Source organism: Myotis nattereri, assembly GCF_964212035.1.
Source record: "Myotis nattereri genome assembly, chromosome: 7".
NCBI lineage: Eukaryota > Metazoa > Chordata > Mammalia > Chiroptera > Vespertilionidae > Myotis > Myotis nattereri.
Window position 1 is genome coordinate 35,489,244 of NC_138082.1, and position 20,328 is coordinate 35,509,571.

Below are 20,328 nucleotides of genomic sequence, written 5' to 3' on the forward strand. Positions count from 1 at the left end.
TTCGTTTCTTTCCATAGGAGACGTTTAATCATGTCAGAGACAAAGCGAGCTGAGCGAGGAACCAGCTCGGCTTCGTTACAAGGAAGAAATGGGTTCCTGTCGGTACAAAGTAGAACCTGAAACCACAGTGCTCGCACAGCTCACGACGGCGTAAAGTGAAATCTTAGCCATACACCATCTAAAAGGAATAAAAAGCCAACGCGCTGTGCGGAAAGGGCGCTCTGGCCCACCGGTTCTCCATCGGTTCGAACGGCCATGGGGCCGGGGGGGGGGGGGCAGTGCTCACCTCACCCCCCCCCCGCCCCCCCGCCCGAGAAGATAAAGGAAACAAAGGAAACAAAACAAAACAAAACAAAACTCCTCCAAATCAAATGAAGAGACAGGCAGTTCACTTGAACTCCGCGTAGTTCCCCTAGAACACTGTTCCCACATAAATACAATAAACTTTATTATTGGTATGTCACAAGTGTTAGATAAACTTTGTTTCTTAATATGACAAATGTTTAAGTAGTCCTTTTTATTTCTCTTACAATAAAAAGTACAATTTCTTAAGAATAAGTTCAATAAGACGCAAACGTTCCCCCCTCTCCTCCAAGGGTTTGTTACGTTACAGAAAAATCTCCATCTTTTGAGTCAGCAAATGTCACGAGAGGGGAACACAAAGGCATTTTTCTTCTCCCCCAAGCTGCCGAGTTCGGCGTGCAGATCTGTGTACAATATAAAGACATGCCGGCCGTACAGTCATGCAACCTCCGGGTGTAGGAAACTTAAAAAAATATACTCATATATATTTATATATATATTTATATATGTATCAATGCCCATAAAACACGTGGGCCCAAAAGTCTACAAAAAGAATGGAATGAGCACATGGCTGTGACCAGGAAAGGAGGAATGTTCCGATGGGAAATTGAAAACAACCGACTCTGAGGCTGGCCACCCAGGCTCACAGTGTCAGACCGACACAAAGGGTCCTTCCCCTGGAAACAGACTTTTAAAAGAAAGAAAAACTGAAACACCTTGACAAAGAGGCCCTTTGGAAGCCGGGTACAGTCCCGGATGGCCGCCTGCTGGTGGGGCTCAGACGCGTCGTGGCCGGAAAACTGAAAGGGCTGGGTGACACCCGGGCCCTGCGGCAGCAGTTTCCGGTGAAGGGCTTTAAAGTGCTCACCTGCTGACCCCGGCCTGTGCCTCAAGGACTTTGCAAAGGAAGAAAAGGCTAAGGTCCAAGGACCAAAGAGGGAGGGCTGAGGGGCCCTCCTTCACGCAGGGTCCTGCCCACACTTGGCAGGCCCTCCGCCATCTGCCCTGGACGGTGGCCGTGGAGAGGGGCTGAGTGTCTTCACAGAAAAGAAAGGCTACATGGCTCTGCTTTCTGCACGTCTGTGAAGCTGGAGTGAGCTGACAAGCGAAACAGGCTCCCTGCCGGGCCTATCTGCAGGGGTGCCTCTGTGAGCGGAAGTAAACCCCCAGGGAGAATGTGGCCACCAAGAGGTCCGGGCCGTCTGATCATCTGTAAAAAGGTCAGATGATGCATTCCTTCCGAGAGCCAGGGCTGGCAGAGCAGGCAGCAGGGTCCCCGGAGGATCTTGAGACGGGAGCCGAGAAGGCCGAGAGCCACCAGCGGGGCCCTGCACTGCTCTGCGCCACGCCGGGAAGGATGGCACTGATCCCACCTGAGCTCCTCCTGCCAAGTGGGCCGCAGGGCAGAGTGGCCAGCAGGGAGAAGCGTCAAACGTACCCCAAGACCTTCCTGTCCCGCCTCAACCCACTGTCCTATTTCTGACCAACAGCATCCCCATGACCAAGCCAATCCAAGAATTTGGATTCCTCTGGTCAACAGCCGGCTGTGTCAGTGGCTCTCTCAGAAGCTACCCTGTAAATGTCCCCAAACTCAGAGACTTGGCTGGGGTTCCCTCCTGTGGGCACGCTGTGTCTGCACTTTCCCCCACGAGTCTGAACTCAGTACACACTTGGGAATGAAAGCGGTGGCTTCAAGTTCTGAAAATAAGTTACCAGTAAAAAGTGACGTTCCGTTTCTGTCAGAGAAAAGGAGCAAAGGCTGGCTGTGCTGCTCAGGAGTCTGGTGTCCCCACAGCTCACCAGGCAGCAAGGGCCAGGCCATGTGGCTGCAGTGGAAAAACCTGGGCTGGTGCCGGGCCATGCATTGCTGACATGCTTAAAAGGTCTTTGGAAAACTGAAGCTAGTCTGACGATGTGGTCAGAGAAGTTTAAATGAGAGTTTCAGGAAGCTGACGGCCTGCGGTGTCTGGCAAGTCACCGTTCAGTGTCACGAGTGGCCCTCTCCACACTTGCCACGGAGGGAAACACACCACCCGGTAATACTACTGGCGAGGCAGGAGCAGCCCGCCGCTACCAACAGCCCAGATCCACCCCACAGGCGACGCTCTTTCTGAAAATAAACTCCAATGGCAGCAGTTCCGTGCACAGAAAACTGCTCACCATACAAACAAAAGTGAAAACAATAAAAAACACGTTGAAAGTTAAAAAAATGTACAAGAAGAATTTAGAAAGGAAAAAGGTTTAGACATTATTACCATTCAGAAAACTGCTAAATGGTGAGAAAAAAATGTGAAATTCACAAAACAATGCTTATTCAGGATCTTTTTGTGAAAAATTCATACAAAAATCAACAGCAAATTTATATTCCTTGCTACAAAAACTCATTAGGTACATATGTGGGTGGAGGTGTGGAACGGGAGGGGTCTGTTAGAAAATAATTAAAATGAAATACAAACGTGTGGTAGTTGCCAGTGGCGAATGTGCTGGCGATCTGAAATCGATCCAATCTGACTTCAAACTACATGAGTTCAAACTAGATCCCTTTCCGTAAGCACCTTGGTAGCTAATTCACAAGTCGCTCGTTCCCAGGGGCCTTGACAACCTGCATTTTATATATATATACATATGTATATATGTATATATATATATATTTCTTCTATAAATGCATTATAAATATTTTATCAAGATTTCATAAGAATCAAGTTTCTTAGCTTGGAATACAGTGGAATATATATTATACATATATATATTTATTTATACCTAAAATTTAAGCAATACTTCATGCTACTTGCTTTTAATAAAAAGCATTCCAACCGTAACACTGAAGGTGTGCCTAGGACATGCTTCACAACCAATGGAGATGCTCAATTGTTATATGATGTATGAGAAAAGAACACTTTGGATTCATTTAAAATTTGTTGGACTTCAAAAATCCCAACAGTATTTGCCACTTTTTGGGAACTACCTCCATTTTTCTTACACAGCAGTAAAGCAAAATGAGGGCGGCAGGTTGGCAGCCCTCTGGAGCCGCCGGCCGCGGCCTGCGCCTGCTCTCAAAGCCCTGGTCAGCGTGGGGCAGCCTCCTGCCCACGGGCACTGCTAGCCCCACCAGCCACAGGACTATCCCATCAATTCCTGCTGTTTATTTTTTTCTTAAGGCATTGTTCCTCAGACTTCAGAATACCCAGCCACAAAAATCCATCAGAGCAATAAAAAAAAGGCACAAACTTGCATCTTCCGATGGCTTTGAGAAAGCAAAGCCGGCTCCTGCAGGCTCACATTTCCATTTTTGTCCACTTTTTTTTTTAAAATGCTCATCCACTCTGTCCCCACCCGGCTGCAAACCCCACCGCACACCGCTCTGGTTCACAGAGGCAGGCCAGAGCGATAGAAAACGTTCTCTTTAAAAAGAAAGCTACAAGATGAGTGGTTTACACGGAGACTGTGGAATTGTGGGTAATTAATCATCAAACTTTAAGCACCAGTTTTGATCAAGTTTGTTTTGTATTGTTAGATCTTTGATTTTCATGTTCTTTTCCTCGTGTCAACTGAATCGGGCAACTCTGCCACGAGTTGCCGCAGGCTTCCTCCCTCTTCGGCATCCCTCAGGGGGGCCGAGGGCGAGCCTGGTGCCCTGCATGTCGGTGTCTGCTCTTCCCGGAGTCTGTCCCGGGTTCTGTGTAAGGCTGCCCTGCCCGGAGAGACCTGGGGTCTGGGCCCCTGGTGTGCCTGCGGATTCTGAGAGAACGCCTGGCAGGATGCAGAGAAACAGCAACTTTTCTTGGCGGAGCTTCAAGACAGACAGACAAACAAGAGTCGCAGCCGTGGGCACGGTTACAGGGGCGGCTCCTCTTCCATGGGCTCCTCCTCAGGCCTGTGGCAGTGCCCCAGGGGGAGGACAAAAAGGCACACAGCAGAGAAGAGAAAGGACAGACGGAGGGTTAGAGGCAGCATTGCAGGGCCTTCTCTGCCTGTCCTCCGCCCCTCTTCCTCCAACAGGACTGCTCCCCTGCTCCCCCCCCCCCACCTCCCACCTTCAATTCCCGGCTCCTGACCAGGAGTTACTGGGCCACCTGCTCAGGGAAAATGCTCCCCCTACACGGGAAAGACTGTTGGATGGGGACACCTGCTCCCCATGCCCTTGAGGGCCCATGTGGAGAAGCCTCGGGCCTCTGATGCAGGAGCTGAGACTCCTAGCTCCTTCAGAACGCGTCCCTTCCATGCAGTGCCGCAGGCCAGGCCCTGCAGGGCTCACCTCTTCTCAGCAGGCTTCACACCTACGGACAGGGAGGCCATGGCGGTGACTGTCTCGGCTTCTTCATTCTCGCGCTTCTGGGCCTCGACCAGGGAGTAGGCCACGGTGGAGGGGAGGCGCTGCAGGGAGCGCCAGTACTGGCCTGGGCGAGGGAAGTGCTAGGTTACAGACGCCACGGGTCTGGGCCCAGCAGGCTCTCCATGACCCTATCCCTGACTCTAGCAGGCGGGGGCATGGGAAGACTGCCACCCAGTGTGGAGGGGGCTCCCAACTGGACCTTCCAAGACCATGGGGGTGTCCCTATGAGGCTCAGAGTAAGGGGACCCTGCAGGGAGGGCTGGGCCTGGCCCAGACCCAGCCTCTCAGTGTTTTCTGGCACCCAGGGGTTCTCATCAGGGCAGGGGGATAGCTCAGCTCCAAGGCTAGGAGGGACCCAACACCCGTGGAGGACACACAGGTGAGACCCCTGGTTCCCACCCACCCAGACGGACAGTCTCCACAGTCTGGGCCATCCCAAGGACCCAGGACAAACTGAGCTTTGTGACCAGGAGAGGGCACTGCCAGCTCACCTGAGACAGGTGTGCTGGCATGAGTCACCTGGCTGTGTGCCAGTTCCCTGGGTCCCCAGGGCCTGATGTTGGAGGGGAAGTGCTAGGAAATAGGGGGCCCTGCACTCTCCAGAGTTTGCAGGGGGGCCCTGCACTCCCCACTGAGTCTGCAGGAGTCTGCAGGAGGGGTGGGGTTCTCGGGCCAGGGAAGAGACCAGACCTGAGGACACAGTTCACGCCCTGGCCCCACCCTGCTAGCTGGGGGACTGGAGCAAGTGACTTCACAGCCTCCTGGAGGCAGGCACTCTGTGACATGAGCTGAGACACATTGTAGTGGATTGCGGTGAGCACATGGGGGTTCAACAAGAGTCTCCAGCAGCTCATCAAATCTGGCTAAAAGCCAGGCCTGTCTTGTAGGCCCAGGAAGCAGCCGGCAGTGACATGAGGAGCCCAGGGCGGGGACTCGGGGCTGGGAGTCCTATACTCTCCCTCCCACAGGAACATTTCCCAGCTGGAGACCTGGCCCAGACAACTTACTGTGAATCTCAATGACCTTCTCCATGGACCGGACAGCGTTGGCATTGGGTCTCTGCTGTAAAACCTTCTCTGGGAGAGGATCGAGCTGCAAAAGACGAGTGACTGTATGGTTAATATAACCCCGTGCACGTCAGGGCGGGCTGTTCACAACCAGCACTTGTGTCTTGAGCGCACTTGCCAACAGCGAGGAAACGTAACTTAATAGCCAGATGTGGGCTTCGGATTTATCACATAAACGTTTACGAAAGTAAACTTATTTTCCTTAGGACACTTTTCTTAGGAAACTCTCAGGGATGCTTGTGGTTCTCAGGTAGCAGGGCCACAGACGGTGTCCGGGAGGGGCTGGTGCGACATCAGCATGAGATCAGGGGAACAACTACCACTTTTTGGAAACATCACTTTGACATTCCTGGTAGTTTACATAAAAATGCTTGACTACTCCCTGGCCATGGTTTTCTTCTAATAACAGGGGAAAAGGTAAATGGAAGGAAAGTATTGAGCAGAACAGAAGGAACCTCTGCTCTAGGCGATTCCCTAAGTCCTGGCTGCAGGTAGCAGAACCCACGCAAAGTCAGAGGGCCGCAGGGCAAACCAGAGTAGCTGCAACAGAGCATGACAACACAATGATTAAAAAAACTTTAACTGGATAAGCCGAGGGACACACAGGGCCAGCAGGAAAAGGAATACAAGATGCAGGACGGAATCAGAATCCTGAGTCTGCCATGAACAGCCACGAGTGAACGGGAGAGACCTGGGGGCTCGGTAGAAGCTGGAGCCACCGAGACACACTGGGGACAGGCGGGGCTGGAATCCTGGAGCCCTAGGCTGAGCCAGGGAGGGCAGATGCAGAGGCGTGCTTGCAGAGACCACTGTAAGCAGTTTTGTTCTTAGCCTTGGCTCTGGGCAAAAGCTCAGAACGAAGGCACCTGAGACTCTGCTGGGTCCTAAACACTGAGCGTTCAGACCTGCACTTGCAGTGGTGGCTCCGTGACATGGCACAGCAACTGTCCATCCGCCATGGGCACTCGGCCCCGAGGTTGCCAATCAGCGCTGCCAGCTCAGTTCCAAGGAGCCTGGCCTCCCGATCATGAAGCACAGAAGCCAGCGAGCTGCACTTGGGCCAGGAGAAGCAATCTCGGTCTCTAGTACCACCCTCCAATGAAAGGAACCGGCTCCCCGGAAACGCGGCTCTTCCAGGCAGCGGGGAGAACACGGAGGAGCCGGGGCGTCTTCCGGTGCAGAGTACAAAGGAGCGCAAAGACAGTCGACGGGGCCTGTCCGAGGGACACACAGGGCCAGCAGGAAAAGGAATACAAGATGCAGGACGGAATCAGAATCCTGAGTCTGCCATGAACAGCCACGAGTGAACTCTGACATAAACAAGTGACTGAGTACACAGCCCTCCCCATGACAGAGCTGACACCTCCCACCTCCCCAAAGCACGTGCGGGCTGCACGCATGACTTCCAGCCAAAGGACCGTTACGTGGGGACATACACTGACAAGCCCACTGTCGCCAGGCCCTCACGGTGACCTTCAGCAGAGGAGCCACGTGCACAGCAAGTGTGGAGAAGGGCACTGGACCCCTGGGGTTTCGCCCCCCCCCCAATCATGAGGGAAAAACCGGACAAACATAAAGGAGGGACACTCTATGAAACGCCTGACCAGCACCCCCCCAAACTGTGGTGGTCGTGAGAACAATGAAAGACTGGGAAGCTGTCACAGCCGAGGAGACTCAGGCGACAGGACGGCAGGGCCACTGCGGGGAAAACCGAGCGAGCCTCAGTGTGTCCCGCGCTTTAGCTAACGGCCGTGTGCCAGGGCTGGCTCCCAGGCAGGGACCCTGTCCCACACTGAGCTAAGATGGTGACTCCAGAGGAAGCTGTCTGAGACACGTGTGCTAACGCTGCTACTTCTGGGTCAATCGAGAGGCACCCAAAATCACAGCCCAGCTCCTCGGAGACGGCAGCCATTGAAATGACCAGTTCAAGCTATGAAGCAAGCATGGAAGCAACAACCGCAGAAACGGTCAGATGCAGCCTGGAGGCAGGGACGTGGAAACGGGAACAGGTGCTGACCTCCGCAAGTCCCCGAGGGAGTGGCAGGCATCAATCAGCACAGGTGCCCACACTGAGGGTGTCCCGGCGGACCACTGGCACATTGGATCGAACCTGCAGAAAATTCTAAAGCAGCTGGGGAAAACAATCGTCAGAGGAGCAGCACCAGCCAGACGGCGCTCGCTTCATGGCAAAGGAGCAGGAAGACAGTGGTGTGACCTCTTCCACGCGAGAGAGTGACTCGCTGAGTGACAGTGAGGGCGAAACAGCACGCTGGGAAGGTTCGCGCAGCTTCCCACGGGAAACTCTGGGCTGTGCTGAAGGCAAAATGAAAACAACCCAGTGGCCTGAGAAATGAGGAGGCACGAGGAGCAAAGAGAACAGCACAGGTGCAGGATGGCCACGTGAACAGGCTGCATGGCGCAGTGACGGTGACATCTACTCCATGAGAATAAAGGAAAGAGGGAGCAGGAAGGAATACTCGTCATGACTGCACAGAACCGGGAGCGGCTGGGCTGCCCACTGACAGACAGACATACCGAACACCAGGCACACTTAGGTGTCTGGTGAGCCAGTCATGTTTTATGAGCATGTTCACCTGGGTGCCCTGCACTTAATCTCTGATGTCCCCTGTAGCCAGAGCAGCCCACGCCCTGACTGCACAGGGAAGGGTGAGGTTACCGACCGAGTCAAGGGCACACGCTAACATTTTTAAGGGTCATGACTGAGAGAATTTGGTTGGCTGTAACTTCCCACTCAGGAGAGAGGACAAATGGAGTTGGGGAACCCTCCGCTGTGTTGAGAACAGGCACGAAAGAGGAAAGAGAGCCAAGGAAAGGGGCAAATAGCACAGAATCAGATGGCGGGAATGAATCTGAACAAACCAAACAACATGGACTCGAACCAACGGTCATAAAGGTATAAAGGTAACAGGACCCCTGCCTCCTGCTGGGTACAAGACATCGGACAGGGGAGGCTCCATGGCCAGGAGAGCCGGTGCTCCGCAAAGCCCGCGAGAGGAGGCTGGTGCACTGGGCATGACGCCTGCAGCACTGGGCATGACGGATTTAACTGGGCACAAAGGTCACTGTGTGATGATAAAAAACTCAATTCATCAAAAGGATATAAAGATTTAAAATGTGGACATATTTAGCAAAATTGTTTTAAAGTGTATGAGGTAAACTTGGCAGACCTAAAAGGAAATATGGGTAAATGTTCCATCACAGCGGGAGACTGACTTCTTAGATGGAGCAAACTAAAATGTGGGCAACACAATGAGCAAGCTGGGCTTAATGGACATAAAGAAATACATTCTAAAGGAAAAAAAAGGTACTGTAGCTGAAGGTTGATTCTTTGAAATTATCCATTAAATTGACAAGTGCAGCAGGAGTAATGGAGAAACTAGAGAGGCACAAACAGAGTGAAGGGTACCAGGCCCCAGATACAGCAGACATAAAAGGACAGTAAGAGATACTGTCGGAAACCTGGCTGAAAGGGTAAATTATTGGTAAAATGTAACTTTCCAAAATTAACTCAAGAAGGAACAGAAAACCTGAATGGATGACCAAAGCCACTAAATGATTTTTCAAATCATCTAAAATCTTCACCCAAAGGAAACCCAGGGCCCAGGCGAGCCATCCCAGTCAAGGAACAGAACAGACTATTCTGATCCTACACACACTCTTCCAGAGACAGAAAAAGAGGGGACTTCTACTGTCATCCTTCCCACATATGTAGATACCCTCCCCTCCATTCCCCCGCCGACCCCTCCCATCCATCCATTCACCCCCCTGTCCGTCCTTCCAAACACGTCCTTCCAAACACGGCCTAATATAAAAAAACAAACAGGAAAGGTCATGATCTCCATGAGAAGAGAAGCCTGAGGGGCCCCCGCATGAGAAGATGCTCAGCCCCGGGGTGACGAGATGACCATCCACCTGGCTGGCTCCAGTGCTGTTTCGCCCATCACGTTGGTGGAAGTCAAGTGTGGGGATATCAGGGTTGCTGAGGTTCGTCACCCACTGCTGCGGGGGCTGTGCGCCTAACACTGACTTCACCTTCCAAAGGTGAGCAAGGACGCTTCCTGGGAGCACGGCTCCCTCTGCTGGCATTTACCTCAGAGGCACAGGTGAGCACTGTATCGGCTGCAGTTGCTGTAACCACCAAAGGCCTCCACCAGGGAGAGGAGCAGTGTCCCCAGGGCACTGGCCCTTTGTTGAGAGATGAGGAGCAGGGCCCCAGGCCTCTCGCTGGACATGAAGCTCCAGCAGAAAACCAGCCGTTGAGATTTTGAGGTTGCCATTCAGTACAGCCTATGGCGTCCCAATGATTAGGTGCCAACTTTAATATTTTGCTAGAATTTCGTTTTACCAGTGTTTTAAAAAGCAACGCATTGCACAAGTTATCAGTCATTCTGAAGCAGAGGGGTGCATGTGCATACACGGGAGGAAGTTACTACTGCTGCTGCTCCATCTCCAGTTGGTTCCCCACGCCACTCTCCCCAGTGGGACCAATACAATGGTGGTGGCGAGCCCTCCAGGGTTATGTAAGTCACCTCCTCCCGTCACCCTCAGCCTCGTCATGTCTTAGCCCTGTGACATGTCACTGCCGGCCGGCACCCCCTCCATCCCCATTCCCGAGCGTTAGTGCAGCACCTGAGGCTCACTGTCTCTGTCCCCAGCACCTGGCCAGGCGTCTGGGGGTGGAGCTCTCACACGCTTGTGAAGTAAGGCATGAGCCATGAAGAAGGGTCCTGTCCTGAGCTCACATCCCCCTGCCATGTGAAGTTACGTGGAATTAAGGGGAAAGAACGGGAGCGATCTAGCAGGAGAGTGATCAGGGCCCTCGGCTGCATCTCTGGCTTCTCTGGAGACCTGGGCAGTGGACAGGAAAGCCGGAGGTGCTGCCTGCGTGTGAAGGATAGAAGGAAACGAACTCAGGCCAGCACCAAAGGCAGAGACTGGGTGCGTTTCTACTGGTTTCATTGAATAACAAAGGGAAGGTAAAAGGGCGATTGTGGACCTGGGTTTTTAAGGCAAGGCCGCTATGCATAAGTGGAATAAAGCATGAGTGATGAGATGCTACTGGCTTGTACTGAACCAATTCTTTCCACGAGCCTTTATGGGCGCCTCTTAGTGCCAGGCTCTGCTCCACCACCAGAGATACTGACTGCTTCTCGCCTGGACTTAAGAAAACGGGGCCAGGAAGAGGGGACTCACCCCTCAAAGTATTACCCTAAGTCTGACAACACTGGTGGCTCAGAGGGTTCTCTGCAGCACCTCTGCCTGCTCCCATCTTCCTGTGGCTGCTTTCAGAGGGGCCTCCTAGGCCCAGTTCTATGCCGCCAGCCTGGCCCCTCCACCCACCTGTGGCTCCAGTTCCCTCTTTGAGTCCATGGCATCCCCCACACATCCCTGCTGCCCTGAGCACTTCCACAGTCGCCCGGGAACCCCACAGCTACCCGTCAGGCCCCGTGGTGACACTACCAGACCTGCCCCTCTACACAGTTACTTCAGGGTGACTTGAGGAGTGGGCGGTGAATCCTCCACCGAGTCAGCACCAGGTGGCCCAGGAGAGCTGGTAACAAGTTGGTAACCTGTTCTCATGTTGGTTTTCAACAATTTTTAAAAAGCAAAAATAAATCATAAGAGAACTAATAACCCGGATTCCTTCTTAAAAAAGGGTAAAGGCTTGAGACTTGGTAAACAGCAGAGTAAGGAAGTACACCTGTGGTAACAGCACCCTTCCCCCTAAACGGGGCCAGCTGGGCAGGCTGCCCAGCCCTCCCCACCTGCTGCCTCAGGCCCTCATGTGAAAAAATCCCTGCCTGGCCGGGGAGGGCACGGAGAGTGCATGTGCCAGGATGACACCAGGAAGAGGCTAGTTTTTCTTTTTTTAAAATGTTTTTATTGATTTCAGAGAGGGAGAGGGAGAAATAGAAACATCAGTGATGAGAGAGAATCACCGATTGGCTGTCCCCTGCAAACCTCCCACTGGGAATCAAGTCCACAGCCCGGGCATGTGCCCTTGACTGGGAAATCAAACCGTGACCTGGTTCATGGGTTGACGTTCAACCACTGAGCAACACTGGCTGGGATCTTTTTCTTTTTTAAAAATAATGTTTTTTATTGTTTTTTAGAGAGAGAGAGGTAAGAGAGAGAGATAGAAACACGGATTGGCTGCCTCCTGTACACCTGTTGGGGACTGAGCCCACAACCTGAGCACAAGCCTGACGGGGTATCAAACCAAAGACCTCTTGGTGCATGGGTCGATGCCCGACCGCGAGTGACATTGGCTGGGAGAGGCTAGTTTCTTGGGAGACCTGTGGGAGAGGCCCCGGCCCGCTCTTCCTAGGAGGTCCTGTCACCTGCAGAGTGGCAGGGTGAGGCCTTCCGGGATGAGTGCACCCCGTCCCCATTCTTTCTCTCTGGGAGATTTGGGGCATGTGTTTCAGAGAACACGAAGCCCACACTCCCAATCAGCTCAGGCTTGGAGGCCTCAGCTGCTGTGCCTGGAAACTAGGCCAGTGGGTGACATGCCACCCTAACATGCTGGAGACGCTGGTGTGCCATGTGGCGGCTCTTCATCAGTAACCAAATGCTCAGAAAGCCCCCTATCACTCCCTCCCTGAGTAGGGGAAAAGGTGTGGTGAGAACAGTCCTGTGTCCTTAGACTGACCTAGGGCCAGCGCAACTCATCTCCCCCTCATGCTCCAGTCTGGCTTTCTGGCTCTCCCGTCTCATATTTTTATAGTTGCCAAATCCTCTAGGAAGAGAATGAGGTATGAAAAAAAAATCAGCCCAGCTCGCGTGGCTCAGTGGTTGCGCATCGACCTATAGGAGGTTGGATTCTTTCCTAGTCAAGGCACATGCCTGGGTTACGGGCTCGATCTCCAGTGGAGGGCGTGAAGGAGGCAGCTGATCAATTATTCTTTCTCCTCACTAATGGTTCTCTCTTTCCTTCTCCATTTCTCTCTGGAAAAAAAAAACACCAGTCACCAAAGCTGAGTGCTGTGAACACAGGAGTTTCTTGCTGCCAGGGCCCCAGAGTGGGAGCTTGGCAGTCAGTGCTGGGCATACTGAACCTGCTGAGCAAGTGAGGACAGGGCCCAAGGTGGCATCCTACTCTTGGCTGTGAGCTACCCTTTTGCTGAGCTAGGTGGCTGGCAACTAGGATGACTTTTTTACCCATTTTACAAAGGAGGGGGGGGGGCGGGCAACTGTCACTGTTTCCCTCCATCCTGCTGTGACAATGACCAGGGTGAGGGGGATGGTCTGTGTGTGGGCACAGCTCCTTCACCTTTGAAGGACGGGCGAGGGCCCACTTTCCGAGTGTTGCTAGCAAGGACTCAGGAGACTGGACAGACAGGAGGCATGCACTGCCCTAAAGCAAACACACATGCACTGGGGCCTGTGTCCCCCACATGGGCCTGCACACAGCTGAAACTACGGCCACTGCTGGCAGGAGGTGACCCTGGCCAGGAGTGTGAGCATGTGTAAGCGCGACTGTGAGCATGTGCAAGCATGACTGCAAGCATGTGTAAACGTGATTGTGAGTATAAGTATAGCTGAGTGTGAGTGCAAGCATGACTGTGCAAACGTGTGCATTTGTAAGCATGACTGTGATGTGTAAACATGACTGCGAGTGTGTAAACATGATGAGCATGTATATAAACATGACTTGCAAGTTTGTGTATGCATGATTGTGTGAGCATGTGCAAATATGCCTGTGAGTGTGAGTGTATGAGCGTGTGTGAGTGAGGGGGAGATGGCCGATTAAAAGCAGATAACCGGCTCCCAGACTGAGTGGACTCAGTGTCTGTCTCTGTGTCTGCCTCTCACACACACAGCTGTTTTTAATCACTGTGTTTTGTCACAGCCACACCTTTCCCAAAGTGTAACAATATAACACAGTTGCTAAATTTCCAGTGAAAGCCTTTTCTCCCAACACTGCGGCTCCACCTCATCCTCTGTGAACTCCTTCACTGATCTCGGAGATGGGTTGAATGAAATGATGGCATTGATCCCTGATATGCCACATGATTAACCAGAAAATTGGCCCAAACCAAACGCTGCCTTTGGGGTGACATGAGAAATGATGGTCCCTCACTGCTCATCTCAGCCCTCCACCTGCTGGACTCCCTATACCTCTGTTTACACTGCTCCTGCAAAACGTTTGAGTTTTCACAGTCAGTTGTCACCAATAGTTGCAAATAAAGCCAAAACTGTTCAATAAAATGGCTCTTGGGAGCAATGTGGGCCTCGGCACAGCGCTGGTCTCCTATCGTAGGCCGTGCTCTTGCCTCTCTCCTGCCTCTCTCCCCACCAGGTGGCTATGTTGGCCACAGCTGGCTGCCCGTTGTGTGCACCAAGTCGTCCAACACGCCGTACATCAATCCACTTCAAAGGCCGCAGGGCAGAGAAGTGGGGCTCCGTCCAACTTTCTTGCATTAAAAATATTTTTAAGAGACCTTGATAAACCAGTGTTTCCTGCTTTTTGATGTGTGTAAGTAAAGGAACATTTTCTTGTCAGAAGAGTGAAGCAGGAAGAAGGGACAGGCCCTAGTTGAAAGCTCAGTTCTCTATTGTTATTTTAAAATAACTCGAAGAATCAAAAAGGTTTGGGATGGTTTAAATACATAAGTCAGTTGCCTTTTAACTTTAGCTAGAAAGGGAGAAGATTGTTTCATGTGAAGAAAGGCTAGGTGAAATTCTATGAGCACTTTAAAAAGCACACTGGCATTTTATTCGGGAATATTCAAGCATATCGCTAACCCGCTGACCAGACATGAGATGCCACCAGGACCTTTGATCTGCTTGTGACCTGGCTTAAAATGAACACCATCCACAACAAGCAAGGGGCCGGGGAGTGGGGGCTGGCTGGAGCACCATAGGGCCTACATGGAGCTGGGACCACACCACTGTCTCCTCCAGCCTGAGCACCTCCACCACAACTGCAGAACCAGGAAGCATGCTGGGTATGGGGCCACACCTCTGTTCCCTGAGCCCAGCAGAGGGTTACAGAATGGGTTCAGGATCCTCCCACCCCAAGGATGGTGCACACTCAGTCCACCTTCCTTAGGACTGGCCCTTGAGAGGGGCAGACAGAGCTATGGCCTTGCTCCCAGGTGCCCACTCCCCAAGGCACCTGGCCTGGCTCTCCTCTGCAGGCCATCTCACAGGGAGGACACACACAGCTTCCTGTGGACCCAACCCCACATCAGGTCATTGTCACACTCAGCTGGACTAGGGCCCAGACCTGGGTGATACCTCACCTTTGCTTCCACATGCCACCTGTCATCTCTGTCCCTCCTGAGCCTGGCAGGGCTGGCCATACCCCTCCTCCTCCTGCCCGCAGCCTACCTTCTGTCAGTTCATGCAAGTCACAGGGAATAACGCGGACTGGGAACAGCTCGAGGACAGAGTGCTACCTCACATCACAGACCTCTCTGCAACTGGCCATCTCCCCAGTGTGGCGGATGCAGTGAAGTTCAACATGGAGCTTGGAGCACCTGCTCGGAGCCCCCCTCTGCATCTTCCCACATGCCTTATGGACCCTGTCAGCTGTGTTTCGGGAGGAGTGGGGTGGGTGGGTCTAAGAGGGCAGCCTCAGGACCGGCCAGGGTGGGCTCCCAGTGACTGCCTCCGGGGGGGAGGGGGGAGGGGCCTCTCAGGCACTCAGCCCCACAGGCCAGAAGCTGGGGACAGAGCCCCACTGAGCAATGAACTTATGAGGGTGCCGCACCCAAGATGGGCCTTAACAGGAGCCTTGCGCTCTTGGTGTTGACCAGCAGGGCAGCTGCAGAGGTGACGGCCCCTGACTGAACACCTGGTAGCCCTGTCCCGACTGAGGAGTGTGCTCAGTCACCGTGTCTGATGGGTGAGGGAGATGAGTCCCAGGGGACGAGACGGCATGAGGGCAGGGGCCCTGGCACCTCTCTGTGTGGTTGGGCCTCTAATCTAGGGCACTCACCGGAGCTCCCCAAACACCAGCCAGCTCATCTCTAGGACCCATATGTGACGTTCAAAGCAACAAGAGAAACTACACTAGGGAGATCCTGAACCCGCTCCATGAGCCTCTGATGGGTGCAGGGGACAGAGGTGTGGCCCCATATCCAAAGGCCTGTGGGTGAATTTAAGGTTTCAGGAAGTGTGGCCACTCAGAGGGCTGGACATCCTGGAGGCATCCCTCCCATCACCCTGCCCTCCCCTGGCCCACGTTGGCCTGGAGTGTAGGTCTCCCCGCGGCTCTCCTCCAACCTCGCAAGTTGCCTCCCCTGGTCCAGATCCTTGAGCCCCTTTGGTCCAGCTACTGCGTCTCCCTGACTGTGTCCTGGGCCTCAGTGGGGACACTGTGCAGAGCCGGACCCGGTGTCTGTGAGCCCGGGAGGCAGAGGCCTCTCACTCAGGGCCCGAGACTCTCAGAGATGCCACTCCTGGAACCTGCCTTAGAACCTCTGGGAACTGACGGTTTCTGAAGGAGGAAACTGAGAGTCCTCTCCAGGTGAGTCACACATGAAGGTGAGCCCCTTCAAAACACAGGACCCTGAACCATCTTTTTAAGAGGAAGGGTTCTTGATGATCCTTTTGCTCACCTCCTTGTGGCCATAATCAAGCAGTTTGTCAGATGTGTTGCCTGAGTGGGGGGAGGGGGGACATCAAAAACCAAGTGGGAAGCAAGTGAAGTGGCCCATGCACTGGGTCTGGGTCTGGAGCCTGCGTGCAGCAGCCATGGGCCTCCGGTCCTCCTACCTCGTTTCCCAGCAAAGCAGAAACACATGCTTCCGAGGCATCACAAATGGCCGTGAGGTCGTGGCCCCCCTCCAGGGCCAGAACTATCCGGCCGCCAGCCAAGCCCATCAGCTGCTTCGTCAGGTACCCGAAACCTGCAACGGGAAAAGGGAGATACAAGTAGAGGGCAGGGCGGGTGCAGGGCCGACGCTGGCAGCAGATCAAAGCGTCCAGAAGTGCATTACATCACATTACAGACCCAGGGGGCTGGCACACCGCGGCTCATAATGGAAGCCAGGTTCGATCGCAATAAATTCATCGAGGAATTCGGTTTGGGATCCTGTTTGATCTGTGTGAGAGCAGGAATTACGGTTTCAGTGCTTTGATTTCATAATGCTGCAAATCACCTCATTTGGGTGGATGGGGATGGGCCCCAGGCTTTCTCACATAGGGACCAGAGGCCAGGAGACAGGGCGCCTGGAGCAGGGCAGCTGTGGGCAGCCTCGGAGGCACGGCCATGTCCATCCCTGAGGCCAGGGGTTCTGGTTAGGGGGTGTGCTGGGCATGAGCACACACTCCGGCACACATATCAATGCTGCGTGTGCCCCTCTAGGACTCTGACATCTGTGTCTGGCTTTCATCAACAGCCATGTTCCCTCCGTTGCACCCACATCACCCTCCCACAGGCAGGAACGCCTGACGGGTAATGATAATGACCACCCTTGGCCAGAACAGCCTGACATTTATTAAAGAGCCTGTGAAAACCATGCCATACTGGTTAGCAGCCCCAGTGCCAGGTGGCCATCGGCAGACCCGGCCCCACGCTGGCAGCCGTGGGCACTGTAACCTCCTAAAGCCCTGGTTTGTCTCTGATGGAATCAGGGACACAGGCTCCAGGCTGCTTGGTCACTTCCTCATCACTAAACCACACTGCCCGGGTTCAGGTGGATCTGAGGGGTCCCGCACTGGAGCACGGCTACGCCAGCATAGCCCTTGGTTTGACCTCTTTCTTCTCTGGTGACCCACACTCTCCCTGTGGGAGGGGAGAGACGATAGGCTCTCCTTGGCCATCTGCACCCATGGAGTCAGCACGAGGGGCCCCCAGAGTGTCCTAGGAGAGTCCCAGGACCTAGATTTCTGTGACCACCACAGCAGGGGGGTGGTGGTGGCCAGGCAGGGGTGGGGGTGCCCAGGGCCTTTCTGTGGACCAAGGTTCCACGCCAGTAGGTCTCTGATGTGACTTGCTGTGACGGCATAAGCAGAGGCCTCACCCTTGTGGGAAGGCGATTTTCACAGGACTCCCTCCCATCATGAAAGCAGGGCCTTTATCTAATGCAGTGGTTCTCAACCTTCTGGCCCTTTAAATACAGTTCCTCATGTTGTGACCCAACCATAAAATTATTTTCATTGCTACTTCATAATTGTAATGTTGCTACTGTTATGAATCATAATGTAAATATCTGATATGCAGGATGGTCTTAGGCAACCCCTGTGAAAGGGTCATTCGACCGCCAAAGGGGTCGCGACCCACAGGTTGAGAACCGCTGATCTAATGCAAATCCTTAGATGAGCCCATAATCTGGGGCTCCCTGCTCCCTCCAACTCTGAACTGAACCTGCTCTCAGCTACCCCCCTCACAGGCTTTAGGGTCTGTTCCTGCACTCAATGTGGGCGACCACACCAGTTCTCAGTCAAAGTGGAGACCTGGCCCCTAGAGTGGCCTGTATGCTCCCAGCTGAGCACGAGCCCCCCGGGTCAGCACTGTGAGTGCATGACCTTCAGTGAGGAGTGCCTGCGGCCTCCTGGTCCACACCATCCTGCTGCCTCCATGGGTTTTCTGGGGCTGCCCACACTGTCACATCTCTAGAAATGCCATTGAAGGGGAGATGAGAGACACAGCACAGTTGGCCACAGAGACAGCAGGTCCCGTTAAGCTCCTGAAAACCCGACTTACATTTGGCAGAGAGGTTGTAGCCGCCCAGAGGTGTGGGGTGGCCCTCCACGGCGTCGAAGCCTGCTGACACCAGCACCACATCCGGGGCAAACTCGTTTGCGATTGGCATGACCACCATTCTGCAAAGGGTAGGAGAAGGCAACACTGAGGCAGCCGGGACACAGATGGGGAGGGCTGCTTGGTCACTGAATGTACCTGCCACAGTTCCCCTCAAGGTTAGTGGGCCGAGGGCTCCCATGGAAGCTGGGATCTGACGATTTCACAGTACCTAAAAAGTCCAAACCAACAAGGCCCTGTACGAATGCTGAGGGCGAGCTATGCACTGGTGGTTTTGTAGGAGGCTTTCGCTGCAGACCGTGGAGGTGGTCTGTAATGCCCAGCACCAGCTGCACCAACATGGGGAAGTGGAGCCAGCTAACAGGGCTGCTAAGAGTCTTCCCCAAAGGTGCGGATGGCTCTGCTCACCTTACACTGGCCCTGATTCAAGATGGACACAGCCATGCCCCTGGCACCAGGGATACAGGGCTGTGTGGCTGAGGAGGTGGGAGAGCCCTTCAGTAGCCCTGGCCCTGAGGGAGCCCTCCTACCTCCTTCCACTCACCCCAAGGGCCATGTTAGCAACAAATGACCATACGCACACTTGCAACAGTGCTGCATCGGGTTAGTTAAAAAGGAATTCTACACTTGAGATTTTTAAAGGGAAAACTGATGGTCACATTAAAGAGAATTGATAGTTAAAAATACACACACCACTGAGAGGTTAAGTTATATGAGGGAAAGAAGGAAAAAGATTTACTTGAATACAGAAAAAACACTGAACACAAAACCACCACCTGGGAGCCTGCAGTGTAAAGAGGTCAGTGTGTCCCTTAAACATGTGCTTTGTGTTTTGATTGAAGAACTATTAAATTTGGAACTCAGCAGTGGCACCTGCCATTTAAGCTTGTTTCTCAGACTCTCCTTCCTCCCTCTGTAGATGAGGTGGGCAAGGTGAGCAGAATCTCAGGTGCTTGGGGCCCATGTCCCTGAAGTGGGCAGAGGAAGGTGGACATGACGATCTAAATGCGCTGGGAGCCTCTGCTGACGCGTTGCCCAGCCCCATGGGGGAAGTCCAGCATTCACAATTTCTCCATCTGTTTCTTAGAGCAGCTCAAACAGTTTCTACTGCACCAAAGGCTGCTCAGTGCTCCCGCAGCTCACCCAGCGACTCATCTCTGAGTCCTGGTTCCCTTCACTTGGAGCTTCAGAGGCCCTCGGGGGGAGGAGGTCACAGGCACCAGGCATGGCCCATGGTCCTTCCCCATGGTAGAGCCCTGGGGACACCATGGCCAAGGACTTTTATTACAGAATGAAATTGCCATTTAAGTCAGCAGAGTCAACTCCATAAAGTACCAACTTTGCCAAAGGACACAAACATGCTCAAAATGAAATGTTCCTCTACTCTGCAACTACCCTGGATTGCGATCCCATTGAAAAGCCACCTGGTCTCCGGTGGAAGGAGTGATGAAAACCCACCACCTGTCTCTGCAGGACCCATGCTGCAGAGCACCCGGCCCTACTCCGAGAACACGCACCACCCAGTGCTGAAGGACCCTGAGCCAGAGCTTCCTGGAGGAGAGCGTGGGCTGTGCCATGGGACTTTCATCTGCTCCAGTTGGGGCTGAGTGCCTGCCATGAAAACAGGCACTGGCAGCTGAGAAACTCGCTTCTGGAACCTCACACTGGAGTCACAGCAGAAGGATGAGGCTGGGTTTGAACAGTTTGCTGCATTCCCTTTTCCAAGGCCAAGCGCAGTTCATAAACTTCCCCGGGAAGCACCTCTGCACTAGCCTCAGGGTGTGTGCCTTGGGCACCGTCCATCAGGGCCCAAGGAACAAAACACAGGATCTGGATGGGCTTGGCTAGCTTTTAGTCTGCGGGCCACACGGCCATGCGTGAGCTGCACA

General features: G+C 53.4%; 1 protein-coding gene across 2 annotated transcripts in view; it reads right to left on the minus strand.

Annotated features, from left to right (window-relative positions):
- Positions 1 to 3,259: 3,259 nt before the first annotated feature.
- HDAC4 (histone deacetylase 4) overlaps positions 3,260 to 20,328 on the minus strand; it is a 232,932-nt gene continuing 215,863 nt past the window's right edge. For both annotated transcript variants that reach the window (XM_081095399.1, XM_081095398.1), the window contains exons 23-27: positions 18,383 to 18,501; positions 16,450 to 16,583; positions 5,644 to 5,728; positions 4,559 to 4,700; positions 3,260 to 4,177 (exon numbers count right to left, since the gene is read on the minus strand). In XM_081095399.1, coding sequence (XP_080951525.1) covers positions 4,138 to 4,177; positions 4,559 to 4,700; positions 5,644 to 5,728; positions 16,450 to 16,583; positions 18,383 to 18,501 — 520 coding nt within the window. In that variant the 3' untranslated portion in view covers positions 3,260 to 4,137. The remainder of the gene's footprint in view (positions 4,178 to 4,558; positions 4,701 to 5,643; positions 5,729 to 16,449; positions 16,584 to 18,382; positions 18,502 to 20,328) is intronic.